Source organism: Canis lupus, chromosome 12 (genome assembly GCF_011100685.1).
Source record: "Canis lupus familiaris isolate Mischka breed German Shepherd chromosome 12, alternate assembly UU_Cfam_GSD_1.0, whole genome shotgun sequence".
NCBI lineage: Eukaryota > Metazoa > Chordata > Mammalia > Carnivora > Canidae > Canis > Canis lupus.
In genome coordinates this window covers 2,687,919-2,701,577 of record NC_049233.1, presented here as the reverse complement: position 1 = coordinate 2,701,577, position 13,659 = coordinate 2,687,919, and the positions used below count along the sequence as shown (strand labels likewise).

At 51.8% G+C, this 13,659-nt stretch overlaps 1 protein-coding gene across 1 annotated transcript; it reads right to left on the bottom strand.

Annotated features, from left to right (window-relative positions):
* Positions 1-418: 418 nt before the first annotated feature.
* Positions 419-12,416, bottom strand: BRD2 (bromodomain containing 2). The gene is given in 13 exon segments (NM_001048087.1): positions 419-1,182; positions 1,294-1,416; positions 1,730-2,034; positions 2,637-2,902; positions 3,019-3,270; positions 3,467-3,595; positions 4,093-4,467; positions 4,560-4,774; positions 4,876-5,014; positions 5,513-5,650; positions 6,256-6,559; positions 8,169-9,478; positions 12,023-12,416. Coding segments are annotated over 12 exon segments (2,412 nt in total). The 5' UTR covers positions 8,198-9,478; positions 12,023-12,416; the 3' UTR covers positions 419-1,045.
* Positions 12,417-13,659: the final 1,243 nt, after the last annotated feature.

Here is a 13,659-nt window from a genome sequence, read left to right as displayed (position 1 = left end):
TGAGCAGTGCAATTGGTTAAGCACCCCTTGGTTTCAGCTCAGGTTGGGAGACTGAGCCTAAGTCAGGCTTGGCAATCAGTGTGGAGTCTGCTTAGGATTGACTTGCTCTTCCTCTGCCCCTCCCACTTGTGCTCTCTTTATTTTTATTTTTTTTTTTTTGTTGTGCTCTCTTTAAATAAATGAATCTTAACAACAAAACCAAACACTAAACCAGAACAAACCATGAACCTGAGTGTTATTTAGGATTCACTTTATAAAAAGTAGATGAACTGACTTATCAGCACAGCTAACAGCCTACTACTGGGGTAACAACTAAGGCAATCCAACCACAAGAGGTCTCTTCCCTTTTCCTCACTTCAAAAATACTTTCCTCAATACTCCATTACGTTCCTTTTGAAACACTACAAAGCAAACATTATTAAGGTAACTCAAAATTTGAATAATATTTTCTTTATTTACAAGTTAGAATCAACAGACAAAGAAAGACAATCCAAGGGACCAAATGGGGAGATGACTGAAACCCCCAGGGGCCCCAAATGGAGCAGAAGGAAAAGGGAAAACAGAGTAGAAAAAAAAGTCAACGTAAAAAAAGAGCTCCCCCTTCTTCCCTCCCCATGGAGGCCGAGGGGACCATGGCCCCACACCCCTCAGACTTACCTAGCTTAAAATAAATTAGAACAAACAACCTCAAAACAGGGCCTTTACAAGTGAACAGGGCAGCTATGGCCTCAGGTTAACCCTGGATCAGGGCCTTTGCCCACTCTCACCCTGTACCCGTGCCCCGCCCCAGTCATTTCGAATGGGGGCTCTATGCCCAAGAGGTCACTCTCAATGGGGCTGGGAACTCCATCTTAACTTTGTCCATTTAAGTCCCTCCTTCAGTAAATGTCCCTGCACCCCTCCCCCTTGCAGAGCCAGCTCTCCTACAGTGGGAGGGAGGGGGGAGGAGATGAGGAAGTATCACAGCAAAGGGGGGGAAGGGGCGGGGCAGGGTGGTATAAGGGTCCGGTCCTGCGGAGCCTCCTGCCCCATCTGGCCTGGCCCCTTAGCCTGAGTCTGAATCACTGGTGTCTGAAGAAGAGGATGAGGAGGAGGAGGAGCTGGAATCTGAGCTGGAGCTGGAAGCGCTGAGGCGTGACACTGCTACTTGCTGTGTTGACGAGGACTCAGTTTTCTCACTTGCTGCGTAACAAAATTGAAGGGTAAATTGTACAAGTCTGATCTCCGTTTGTCAAGGAAAGAGTCAAGAAAGGGGGATGTGGTAAATCTATAGTACCTTACAGGAATACTTACCTTTCTTGGGGGGCTTTTTGGTGGAATTGAGCTGCCCACTAACATCTTGTAATCGCTTTTCTAGTTCTCGCTTCTTTTCCAAAGCCAGCTCTTCCTTGGTCTTTCCCACAGGTTTCTTAATGGCTAGAAGTAAGAAACACTCCAGGTCTAAGGATTGCCATAAAGTGCCCGTCACCTAGTCACCCTATGCCCCCCCCCCACACCTTCTGCAATCCTTTGTTTTCCAGTCAGGAGTCTCTCGTGGTTTGTCTTCCTAATTTTCCCCCAGTTTCCCTTCGGCAAAGTTCCTTTCCTGATCAGGAAACCAACAAATCCCCACACCTTCAGAAGTGGACAATCCGGACTGCAAGCATACCCTAGTACCCTCTTCCGCACTGTCCTCAGAATTACTTGAGGATTGCCGGATTAATGTGCTAAAGGGTCATTTCATACTCACTATAGGGCTTTCGAGGTTTCTTTCGTAAGCAGGAAAGGACATATCGCTCAAGCTCTCTAAGCGTGGATGGCTTGAGGGTTTCAAAATCGATCTCAATCTCTTCTGGGTTTGAGTCACGCAAAGAGGGCTCTCTGGCCTGAATTATGTGCACAACTCGACCCAATTTCTCCCCAGGTAATTTGTTGATGTCCAAACTCAACTGTCGCTTTTCATCGTAACTCATGGGTCTGCTTTCTTCCTCCTCTTCTGAATCATAGCCTGTAGGCAGGGCAGGTGGGGCTGTCTTTGTGGCCTTTTTGGGCAGTCTATATAGGCAAAAAATTATCAATTAGGGAAGCATCACTAATCTCTCCCGACACATTCCCAGTATTTAAATCCAGAAGTCTTAATTTCCTGCCAGAGTGAAGCTTCAGTTTTCCCACAAGGGTAATGGTGAGCCAACTAGAGTTGAGATACTAGAATATTCCTCAGGAAAACAGACCTTCTCACATGCCAAGCACTTTACATTTATTTTGGGCTTTGAGAACTAGATGTTGGTATACTGACAGAAACTCATCTTGTTGCTCCCTAAACTACTACTTGTGGAAAACAAGAAAAACTACGCATTTATTGGTGCAGAGAGAAGGAACAAATTAGAAGACAAATCTAGCTAGTCACTAGTTTTCATGTAAATAAAGTTTTATTAGAATAGTTCTAAACCCACGCTTCCATAATATCTATGGCTGCTTTTGCATTATTCCACCAGGGTGGAACTTTGGAACTCTACAGTTCTCAAAATCAGTACTTGTTACCTTGCCAATTAAACATTTGTTGACCTCTGGCTTAGATAAAACTTCACACACACACCCCCCACCCTGAGATTATAATAGCCAAGCTGGTCTCTGCTTCCTACTCTCTTATAACTTACTTGGTGCCACTTCCTCCAGAAGGTCCAAAGCCAGGGGGGCCTAGTGTAGCAGCACTGCCACCCCCACTGCCACTCGCTTTCTTGGACTTCTTGGGCTGAGACGGGCGGGGTGCCCGAGATCCCTTGTCATCTTCATCAACCCCAGCTCGGCCTCGATGCTTCTCTGCCTTCCGTTTCTTCTTTTTCTCTTTTTTTTCTCTCTTCCGCTTTGGCTTGGATATTGGGCCTTGGGACAGGGCAGCCAGTTGTTCATGTACTGCCCTAAGCTGGAGACCAAAAATTCAGAGGTATAATCAGAAAAATAAAGCAGAATAAAAGGAGTAAAAAAGAAATTTTAGGGCAAAATAAACAACTTCACAAAATAAACCGAGTGACAAGATACCTGCTCCTGTAGTTCAGCCAGTCTATGAGCCCTTTCTTCCTCGGAGTCCGAGCTTTCACTCTCCTCTTCTTCCTCCTCCTCCTCTTCGTCTTCTTCCTCGTCTTCTTCAGAAGAGCTCTCACTGCTACTTTCCTCGCTGGAGGACTCTGAAGAGGATTTGGCTAACCCAGGTGGCAAGGCAGTAGAGACTGGTAAAGGCCCTGGTTCCAGTGGTTCATCCGGCATCTTGGCGTAACGGAACTCAAATACATCCTAGGGAAAAAGGCATCCTCAGAACCACACTAGTGAATGGTCCCACGATTACACCCAGCCACCTAGTGTTAAGGTACAGCTCCAATTTACAAACTGTATATACTGGGACAGCCTCACAATAAGGTGGTACAGCAGAGGACAAAAAGCTCCCTACCCCAGACTCATTTGTTCTTCAAATTCCAACTGTGACACTCACCTGTAGCTTTCGTGCCATGGCCACAACATCGTGGTCTGGTGGATTGTACTTATAGCAGTTGGAGAACATAAGCCGCACATCAGCAGCAAACTCCTGTGCATCCCGGTAATCACGATTCTCCATCTTCCGCTGCAGAAGGAGGCAGCATCAGAAGCTGCACAGGCAGGAAGACTCACCTTTCCCTGCCAACCCCAGACACCGCAAGAGTAGCCCTCTCTTGAGAGCACAGTAGGGATGACCTTAAAGATCTATGCTCTGGGGTTCAAGTGTGAAGTCAAAGGAATTTGGGTGGGTTGAAGAAATATCTACGTCTAGAAAAAAAAACCATTTCTAAGTGATAGGGGTGGATGGGTGGCCTATCCTTCCAACCCCTTACTCCCCTAACCCAATTCTCTTAAGTAGCACTTAGACATTAATATTGCTTTGAAAACAAAACTCACCATACAGTTTTCAACTCCCAAAAAAATACTATTATCAAGTACTTAACCTCCTGTCCCGTTGTTTTATAAAAATAAAATACCAAGAATCAAGATCGCCGTGTGCCTGTAAGAAGTCACTGATTGTTTTATTGAACCCAAAGTTCCAATCACTGCCTGAGCATCCCATCTGCCCCATGCAGTGGGTACCTTGACAGTGCTGAGGTCCATGGGGTGCTTAATGATGTCATGGTAGTCATGCAGGCCAAGAGCAGAAGCGTCCACTGGTTTATAGAAAGGCCAGGCATAGGCAGCATGCTTCTTAGAGAGCAACTCTTTCAAAATGCCATTGCAATGTTTTAACTGTTCTGACAGCTTTCCTTTCTTGGAGCTCTGGTGTTGTTGCTGAGAGTCAGGCAAGTCTTTGCGTGGGGGCTTGATGGGGCGGCCACTCTCTCTACGCATAGGGGGAAGACGTGCTGCCTTAGCCTCAAGACTCCCAGGGGGGCTAGCTGGGGAACCAGGAGCCAGGATGGCTGTAGGAGTAGGTGTGGTAGTATCTGCTTTCCGCTTTACGCCTTTTTTCTGTAGAGAAAAATAAGATGTGAGCCTTTTAGGGTCCACCTCATTCAAGACCTTTCCCTTCCCATTGCCCAAAGAAATCCACACATCTGTACCTTGGCAAGGGGCTGGGCTGGGGGAGCTGCAGAGACGGCAAGGAGCTGGGGTCCAGCAGAGTGTAAGGACTTGAGAAGGGGAGAAGAGATGACTGATGGGTGGGGAATGTTGAGGACAGTGGTAGGTATCTCAGGTGGTGGAGTATATAGAGCTGTGTGAGACACAGAAGAAACAGCCGGCACCTGGTGGGCACTGGTGATGCTGCCCTGGAGTGCTGGGGGTGGGGGGGGTGGGGTGGGAGAGAGAAAAAAAAAAGATTAGTTCTGTTATCTTTCCCCATCTTATCTCCATTAGGAAAACTGCGGCTCTTCCTACCTGCTAATTTGGCCCCCTTCTTGTGGCTGTTCTTAGGGATGGTCACCACAAGCTCTTGTTCCTCTTGTGGCATTGATGCCACTTTCTGTAGGAAGATCTTTTCCAATGTTTGTGCCATCAGGACAATATCATCAGTGGGCTACAGGAAACAAAAAGATTCAAATGCCAGTTAAAGGCAGACACATCAGTTTTCTCAAAGGCATTCCTATTCCTAGGTCCAAATACTACTATCACCTCTCCAACTTTGTCATAATTACTAAGAACCACCACACTGGTTGGGCTACTTATCTCCATATCCTCCCAATTGTCCATCAATATGCAGTAAATAATGAAAGTTCAAATGTAAGGGAATGAGATTCTCAAGGAGAATACATTCCGCTCTACTCAGCAAAAATCTCTCTGGAGATTTCTTTTGAGAAACAGGGTCATCATCCCCAAGTATGAAAATGTTCTACTTAAATAACCTTCACCTTCAGATTTCTGAAGCCACATCCCATCACTGTGCTCAGGGGTATCCTTTGGAGCTCAGATTTTCTAGATCCTACCTACTTTGAAAACACCTTCAAACATTATACCAATAAAATAATAACATAAGCACTCTCTCTCCACCTATTAATAAACACATAAAAAAACTCACCTTGTTGTAGATGTAACAATTGGTGAACATGGTGTTAAAATCCTGCATACATTCTGAAGCAGCCCAGTAATAGTTGTTTTCAAGTCTCCTCTTAATGGTACCCATGTCCATAGGCTGTTTTATGATTTTGTGATAATCCTAGAGAAAGAAACGCTAGATCAGTCACTGAAAATGCCAGTTTTCCTAGACAAACTACTGACCCCAGCAAACACACACACACACATACACATCCCCTATGCAAAATATGTATTCCCCTAAACTGCGGCCCCAATTAAACTAAGGACAGAGAAAAAATGGAACGAGATTCTTAACACCCGGTTGGAGGCCCCTATCTATGCCTTTCCCTAACCACCCATCTCCCACCCACTCTGCAAGGTTTCCCATCCTGAAACATTACCTCTGGGGCTGGCTATCCATGGGCTGCATGAGGGAGAGGAAGAAGCTAAGAATTTTGGCCACCGTGGTCCTCTCCCAACCTGGGGTGGGAATCTGTAAAATGGAGCCAGGGCACAAAAGTTAAGGAAGGACACATGGAGGGGGCACAATGAGAGATGCCAAGATAGCAAGCGGTTGGATCAATAATCACAAAGGACCAAGAATCCAGATATCTGGTGGCTACCTGCCCTACAGGAGAGAGATGGGAACTCCCTAGGGGCCGCAGCACCTATACTAAGCAGCCCACCTCCACTCACACACATTCTTCTTCATTCCCAATACCTCCCGACTCCAGTATCCCTACTCACCGGCAGACCCAGTTTGACGGCATCCACAGGCTGCCTAAAGGGCCATGCAAACTGATGTTTCCACAGAGCCTTCATCACCACCTTGTGCAGGTATTGAAGCTGGTTGGTAACCCGTCCTGGCTTTTTGGGATTGGACACCTCCGGGGGTGGTGGGTTGGCAGGGGTCAGTTGTAAAGCTGGCACTGAAGCCATTGTAGGGCTCTCAAATCCCTCATACAACAGAGAGGGCTTCCGAATCCTTTTCCCTGGTGCTGCTGCCTCTGGGCCCAGCCCCAGTAACCCTGCATTCCCCTCCCCAGGGAGCCTGTGAAATGGGAGGCATAATTAGATGTTGTAATTTTATGAAAATCAGTACTGCCACTTATACTACATACTCAATAAATCCAGGTTTTGAATTTGGTGAGAAACAATCAAGCTTACGGAAGTGGATCTTAACCACAGCCAGCATATCCCAACAATCAGTGGAGATTTTGTTCTTGCCCCTCCCCCACTTTTTATTTCCCTATGTTGAGTACACTTATCCAGATTCCGACAAGCTTTACCACTCACTTATTTATTCATTTATTTATTTATTATTTTTTAAATCACTCCTTTAAAAGTAAAGCCCCAAAACAATTTCTCATATAGAATAACAGCAAAGCATCCACGAGCTTTACAGGATGGGACTTAAGCTAAATGGGTGGAGCAAAGAAGCACAAGCCCCAAGCTTCCTCCTCACTAGGGGCTTGGTGGTTGCCATGGTGGTTGAGCCTGAGGGAAACGAGTGAAAAGCGGAACAAAATAGGAAGCAAATTTTACAAAATGCTGATGAGACACCTAAGAATCCATCTGGGCACAAGAGAACACACCATCATCCTCCCCACAAGCTCTGTTTAATTTTTAGTAGAGAATGAATCAGAAACCTAACGGAAAACCTTACCAACATATTTTGAGACAAGGGGGGCATTTGTCAGACTTCAGGGCCTGGAATAATCCAACTGCCAGACCCCAGAAATTACTCGAATTCCTCTCCCTCCTCCAAAAGACTCAAAAATAGACCCGGCCCAGTCCCCAGTCAAGGTCAGCACATTTCAGCTGGATAGTGATGGACCACCCACCACCCCGCCAAAAAAATTACATTAACGGCTCCCACTCTAGCACCAGACTCTGGGAATCGACAGCCAAAGTGGTTCAAACTTACATTCTCTCTACTAGTCACGACCAGGGGTATCCCAGGGCCCAGAACTACAAACACTACATGGGAGATCTCATTGTTTACATCCGCAGAGCTGGACTAAAATCCTTAGCTCCACCCTCCTGCCCCGAATGTAACTCTCAGAGCTATCCAAAACATCCCCTCCAAAGAAAACGCATGCAAACAAATCCTCAACACAACACAAAACTGACTCAGTCATTGAAAGAATACTCAATGACCTAAGCTGGACACACAAACCCATAGACGAAAAGTAATCCCTTTGCCCCACTCTGGCCATCTCCGTCGCCAGTCAGGCTCTATCACCATGGCAACCCTATAAGGTGCTTGATGTGGCCACTCAACACCCTGAAAGACCTATGATAAACCGTTGCTACACACCAGACCCACCACCTGCAGGACCGGCTACCCCACTCAACGTTGTCCTTTCCCATTACATTCCGCCGCCAACCCAGCTCTGTTCGACTAGGTTAGACTGGACCACGGCGAGAAAAGTAACGTATAAATGGACAACCTGTACTCCCTCCATACGCAGTACCTGGCCCTCGACCACCGTTCCAAAACCGTCACCCAACCCCCTCCGCGAGCCCAAAAGCCAACAGTCGCGCCATGGAATAGCAACGAGCCCCGAGTCGGTTCCGTCCTCCCTCCGAACCCGACGCTCCACGTCCCCGTGCCGCAGCCCCCAACATCTTCCCACACGCGGATCGCGAGAACCTACTTGCTGTGGGGAGTCACGTTTTGCAGCATCCTGACCACGGGGAACCGGCGCTGCCCTCAGCCGCGGAAAGTCCGGGTGGCCTCGGTTCCCCTTACCGCCCGCTCCAGCATAACCCGGGAAGTGGGGGGGTGGAGGGCCCCTGCCCTTGGCCCTCCAGTCGACAACTCCCGCCCCCGTCGGGCCGGCACGAAAGCAGTCTTCTCCGCTGCTTCTCGGAGAGCTCCCAGCAGCTTGGCGCGCTCCGCGGGAGGCGGACAGCGAGAAAATGGCGGCGGCCTCAGCAGAGGCGGGCAAGGGGGGACGGACTCCTCAAACACTAGGACGGCCCCCAATCCCGGACACCGTCGTCAATACTGCCCGCTGTTGATCTGCAAGGATCCCCTCTTCCTGCTGGGACTGCCCGCAGCGGACGAGGTCCCGTTTCGATCTCGGATGGAGGCGGATGAACACGAAAAGTGGTTTAGGGAGCCGCCGCCTCCATCTTTGAAATCCTCTTGAGGGCGGAGTAGAGGGGGTGGACAGACTCCGAGGATTGGGCGGGGCCCGAAAAAGGGGAGCGTCGGGGGCTTCTATGGGGTCTGTACTGTCCGCCGGGACCGGTCATAGGCCGAGACGAAGGCCATTTCCAAACGGATGGACGTGGATTGCAATGGCGGCCCCCGACGACTCGAAGGCTATCAGTAGGCAGAATCCTCCAGCTCGTTCTAGAGGATGCTCCACTCCAGCGCGAAATGGCGCCGCCGAGCCCCGCGCCAGCCCTTTATATATAGGCAGGGAGGAGGAGCTTCGCCGCTCATGCGCGCCACCGTGTTCGAGATTTCCCCCACCCCCTCCGCGCGCGCACGCTCGCTCACGCGCGTGAAGAAGCAGAGTCGAAAGGGGCGGAACACCTCTCCGCGGGAGCGTTTCCTATTGGTTCGCTGGAGCGATGACGTCATAGGCTTCATTTCCAAGGTGTCAGTCACTAGGCAGAAGAGTACCGCATAGACCCATAGGGAACCGGCAAACCGCCACATCTCTGAGCCAATTGGCTGCGCTGTGGTTCGACGACTCCAGGAAGAGAGGCTGGCATGGGTGCAGCGCCTTCTCCCCGCCTCCCCTTGCAACAAAGTCTTCCCAGGCGTCCAGGCCCGGTGCGACCGGCGACTGCCAAGCCCGGGCAGGTCGTGACATTTGCAGATCCTCCATTGGCCAGGCCGACGGGACTGAAGGGGCCGCGTGGGCGTAGCCAGCCGGGGCCCGCCAGGGTGTGGCCGCAGGACGCCTGGCGGGCGGTGATTCTCGGCGAAGAGGCCGCTGCTGTGAGCAATCTGAAAGGAGGAAGAAGACGCCATCTTAGAAGCCGCGGCCTGCTCTCTGGCGGAGAACTAAGGGCTCCCGAACGTAGCAAAAGGATCTAACGTTCCCGAGCTCCACAATAAAAAAATACAGGCCTGCTGCAGTCTAAAAAATCCTTCCCTTTCCCCAGGTCAAATAATCGGAAGACAAAGGCACAAAGAATCCACGGGCTCTCAAAGGCTTAGCTTACCCACAAGACAACCAAGTCTAGGATATTCCCCAAACGCACACCCAAGCACTTCTCCAATCCCTTCACAGTTGCCCATAAAGTATCCGCCTGCTCGGCAAAATCCCAGCAGCCCTAAAGTGAAGGCAAAATCTCCAAACATACCCATTTCTCTGTAAAATGAAACCCACCTCCGCCCCAAACTTCATTCCGGTGTCCGGCTCAGAGCCGAAAAAACAAGTTCTGCGAAGTCCCCTCTGACGAGCTCAGACCTCTTCCCAAGCTCCCGGCCCTCCCCAACCCCGAGGGCAGGCCCGAATCCCCCCTCTTAGGGTCCCTCCGCCTCGGGGGCGGCAGGGCCCCCCATCCCCCCACGAGGGTCCGGAGTCCTCCCCACGGAGCGGCTGGTCCATCGGTCAGCGCCAGGGAGGAGGGCGAGCGGAGGCGGCGGCTGCAGCTCAGATTAACCCTCCCCCTCCTTTCTCTCCCCTCCTCCCCTTCCCCCCGGGCTGTCCGCCTCCGAGGAGGGGCAGGAGCCATTTTGGGAGCTCAGTCTCGCCCCCTCCCCCAACCCACTCACTAACTCTTCCCCACAATTCGGTTACCCGCACAGGGCTAGACTATGTTGGAGTCAAGACCGAGAATGCAAGACCCGGATCTCTCGAGCCGTCTCTGGGCCCCCCGCCCAACCCCCGCACCCCTTCTGGGAGAATTATCCCCAACCTGGGCTTTAGCGGGAGGTCTCCCTCTCCAGCTCCCCTTCTCTGGATACGAAGATAGAAAACTGACTGCATATCTGAGAAAGGAAATTAATGTAAATCAACGAACGTAAGCGCCTCCACCTCCACCCCGGAAAGGCTCGTGAGGGCCTAGGTCCTTGCGCTCCGACCACATCACCCTCCTTTCGCAGGAGCTCTTGAGCCCTAACCTCGGTCACTGCGTCTAAAATGGCCGCCAACCTCACGTCTTCTCGACCAGCCCGGTCGGGCAAACCCTGCGGGGAGAAGTGCACACCGGGAGGGAAGCCTCTTCCCCTAGTACCACCGCGCTCCCCCACGCAGGGACCAGGCTTCGGCCCCACAAGTACATGCGGGATGGCGCGGGTGGCTGCAGTAGGGAGGGCAATGACACAGCAACTTTGCTGAGGCCTGCTCCCCTCCCCCCACCCCTCCCCCTAGTGGCCCAGCCTCCTAAATCTGCAGTTCTCCACCCGAGGCCTCGCAAGTTTGCAGAGGCCCATTAGGGGGGCCGGCCGGGAAGAAAAACTTAGGAGGTCGCGAAAATGCTGGGTCTTTGAAAGCCAAAGGGCAGCCAGACCTTACTCTGGCTTACTTTCCCGCATTCCGGAAAATCACTGCTCCCTGCTCCCTCCCAACCTCCCTTCCCCCCCCCACCCCACCATGAGTCACAGGGGAGGCTAACAGCTAGTCAGGAATTTGGAAAAGTAACTCTCCTCCTTTTCGTTCCCTCCCCCGCAGTACACAAGGAGAGAACTGTTCAGGAATGGGGGGAGGGGATGGAGGAGGCAGAAGACGCCACCCTGGAGAAACCCGAAACCTTGTGAGCTGTGAAATCATTTCAGGTCCTAAGACTCACTCGCTCCTGTCTGAACCACGCTTTCTACAGCCCTCCCCGCACCCACCTTGGGCTTGGTTTCTGTTCCCAAGCGAACCCCAAGCTTTCAGCCTGTAAGCCCTCCCCGGCCTGGGGTAACACATGCTGAGCCTTCTAAGACCCCGCCGAGGCAACGGTTTGTGCAGAAGGCTCCACAGGCCGTGTCCACGTGAATGCACACAAACTCGATAAGCGACTCGAAGCGTAACCTCCAGCATGCCATGTGGGGACTGCGAGCTTCCTACCGCTGACACAAAAGCACAGAAACGCTCCTTCCGGAGTCTGGGGAGACAGGGAGTGGGCGCCCGGGAACAATCTCAGTTCACAACCTAGGTTGCCCATTCACATCCAAGAGTAGGCGATACGGTCACCACTCCCACTCCTCAGCCCTCTAGGTCACCTCTCTCCTCCGGCCGCCAAAAAGAAACCTCACCTGGCTCCGGACTCCTCTACCCCCAGGGGACGAATGGAATGGGGGGACACACCGCCCCCACGCCCCTTTGCCCTCCAATTGGTACGGAGGCACGAGGTTGGCCATTCCCCTCCCCCATCTGAGGGGCCCTCTCCCGCTCGCCCCCCCTTCACGCTCCCATTGGCTGTAAACTGTTTGAAGGACAAACCCTCCCACCCTCAGGTTCTTCTCTGAACCCCAAGAATTATCCCCCGGACTCCCCACCATTGGTTAAGCTTCTAAATAACTAGCAACATCCCCGCCCCCCCAAGGGCCCCTTCTCACCTGGAACCTGGAATCTTCCAGGGGGGAGCCAACGTTCCCCTCGGCTTGGTGCGGGGGGAGGGGGGGAAGAGGACGTAATCCGGGGTGTCACCCCCCCGGGACACCGAAGCTGTGTTGGGGGAGGGGGCGTAACCCCCCGCCCCTCCCTTCCCGAGTGAGCTGGGGGGGTGGGGAGATCGTCGGGGCTGCGCCGCCACGTCAGCAACACTCAGATTGGCTGACCCGGGTCACGTGCCAGCCGTCCCTCCCCCCCCCCCCGAGGAACAGTTTTCCGAAGGTTTCTGGGGGTCGCGCAAGAGGCCAAAGAGGCTGCATGGCCCTGACCTATCTCCAGAGAGCCGGGGCGCTCTAATGCCGCTGCTTCTCCACATCCCCGGCTTCCTATCCCGCTGTCGTCGACCCCGTCCCCCCCACTAGCCTCTCCGTACGGGCTCAGCATGGCTGCCACAGCCCGAGAACGTGCACTGCGCAGGCGCAAGGGTGAGCTCCGATTGGGGGAGGGGAAAGGAGCATTGGAGTCGGCGGGGGAGCGCAACAGAGCGCATGCGTCCGGAGGCACGGCCGCTCCCTCGCTGGGCCTGAGAGCGCGCGCAGTGGGTGGGGCGGAAGCGGGCGCGACGCGCTTATCTCTGGTCTGAGCGGCCCCTCCTCCCTCAGTATCGGTGGCCTCACCGTTCGCCGGGGGGCAGCCTGCTTTGGTTCCTCTTACCCAGGTGTAAGTCGCCGCTTGGTTCGCTCTGTACAGTCTAGAAAAAACGCGCGCCTCGAAGCTCTTGTCAGTGAGGGAGGGGATGTGAGGGCTTGCAGGGTGGGGCCTTCCCCTGGTGTGGTTCGACAAAGGGAAAGGGGGTTTATCACCTTCCTGGTGCCGCGGGCGGGAAATGAGCTGAGAACGGTAGATGGGGGCGTTTTTTCCGGCATCTTTGTCTTAAGCAGCCTTACAGCCTCTTACTTCCCCTGAACCTACCTAGACTTACTTCATCGCTTCACTGACGCCTGCCAGCCTCGACTCCTTCCTTCCACAAAATTTAGAGCCTTCTGATCACTTTCACTTCTTTACTGATCTCGTGCTCTATTTCATTTAAAACTACTTTTTCCTGAGGCTTCGCCCTCTGTTCTATAAATGTTAAATCAATCTCATAAAAATTAAGGATATTATGGTGATTCTGTTGCCACCTAAAGCAAACATTTTACTTGTTTATAGCCAGTAATCTCTCCCTTGACCCTCAGTGTATGGGTTCAAATCCTCACTGTAGTTCATAACCTCTATTCCCCACCAAAAGAACAGAACAGAAGAGCCAATCTGCGGGAGGACTCGGGATTTTCCATCTCCGTCCTATAAACTGGGCCTTGCCTGTAACCCTTTAGTATTGTACTAGAAATCCTCTCTTGGATGTAAGGGAATTCCTTTTCTTTAGACCTGGTCAACTTTAGCCTATCACTCTAAAGCTATCCTCCATTTCGTTCCCATTAGTATTTTAAACTTTCCTCCTGTATTGGTTTGCCAGCCTCAAAAAAGGAAAACCCTACCAATACTGTGTTCCTTTGTAGACTATTTACTCTGAGCTATCCTGCACAGTCAAGACCTGAAAATATCATCTAAATTTTTCTAAGCCCCATTCCCACTCTTCAGTCCA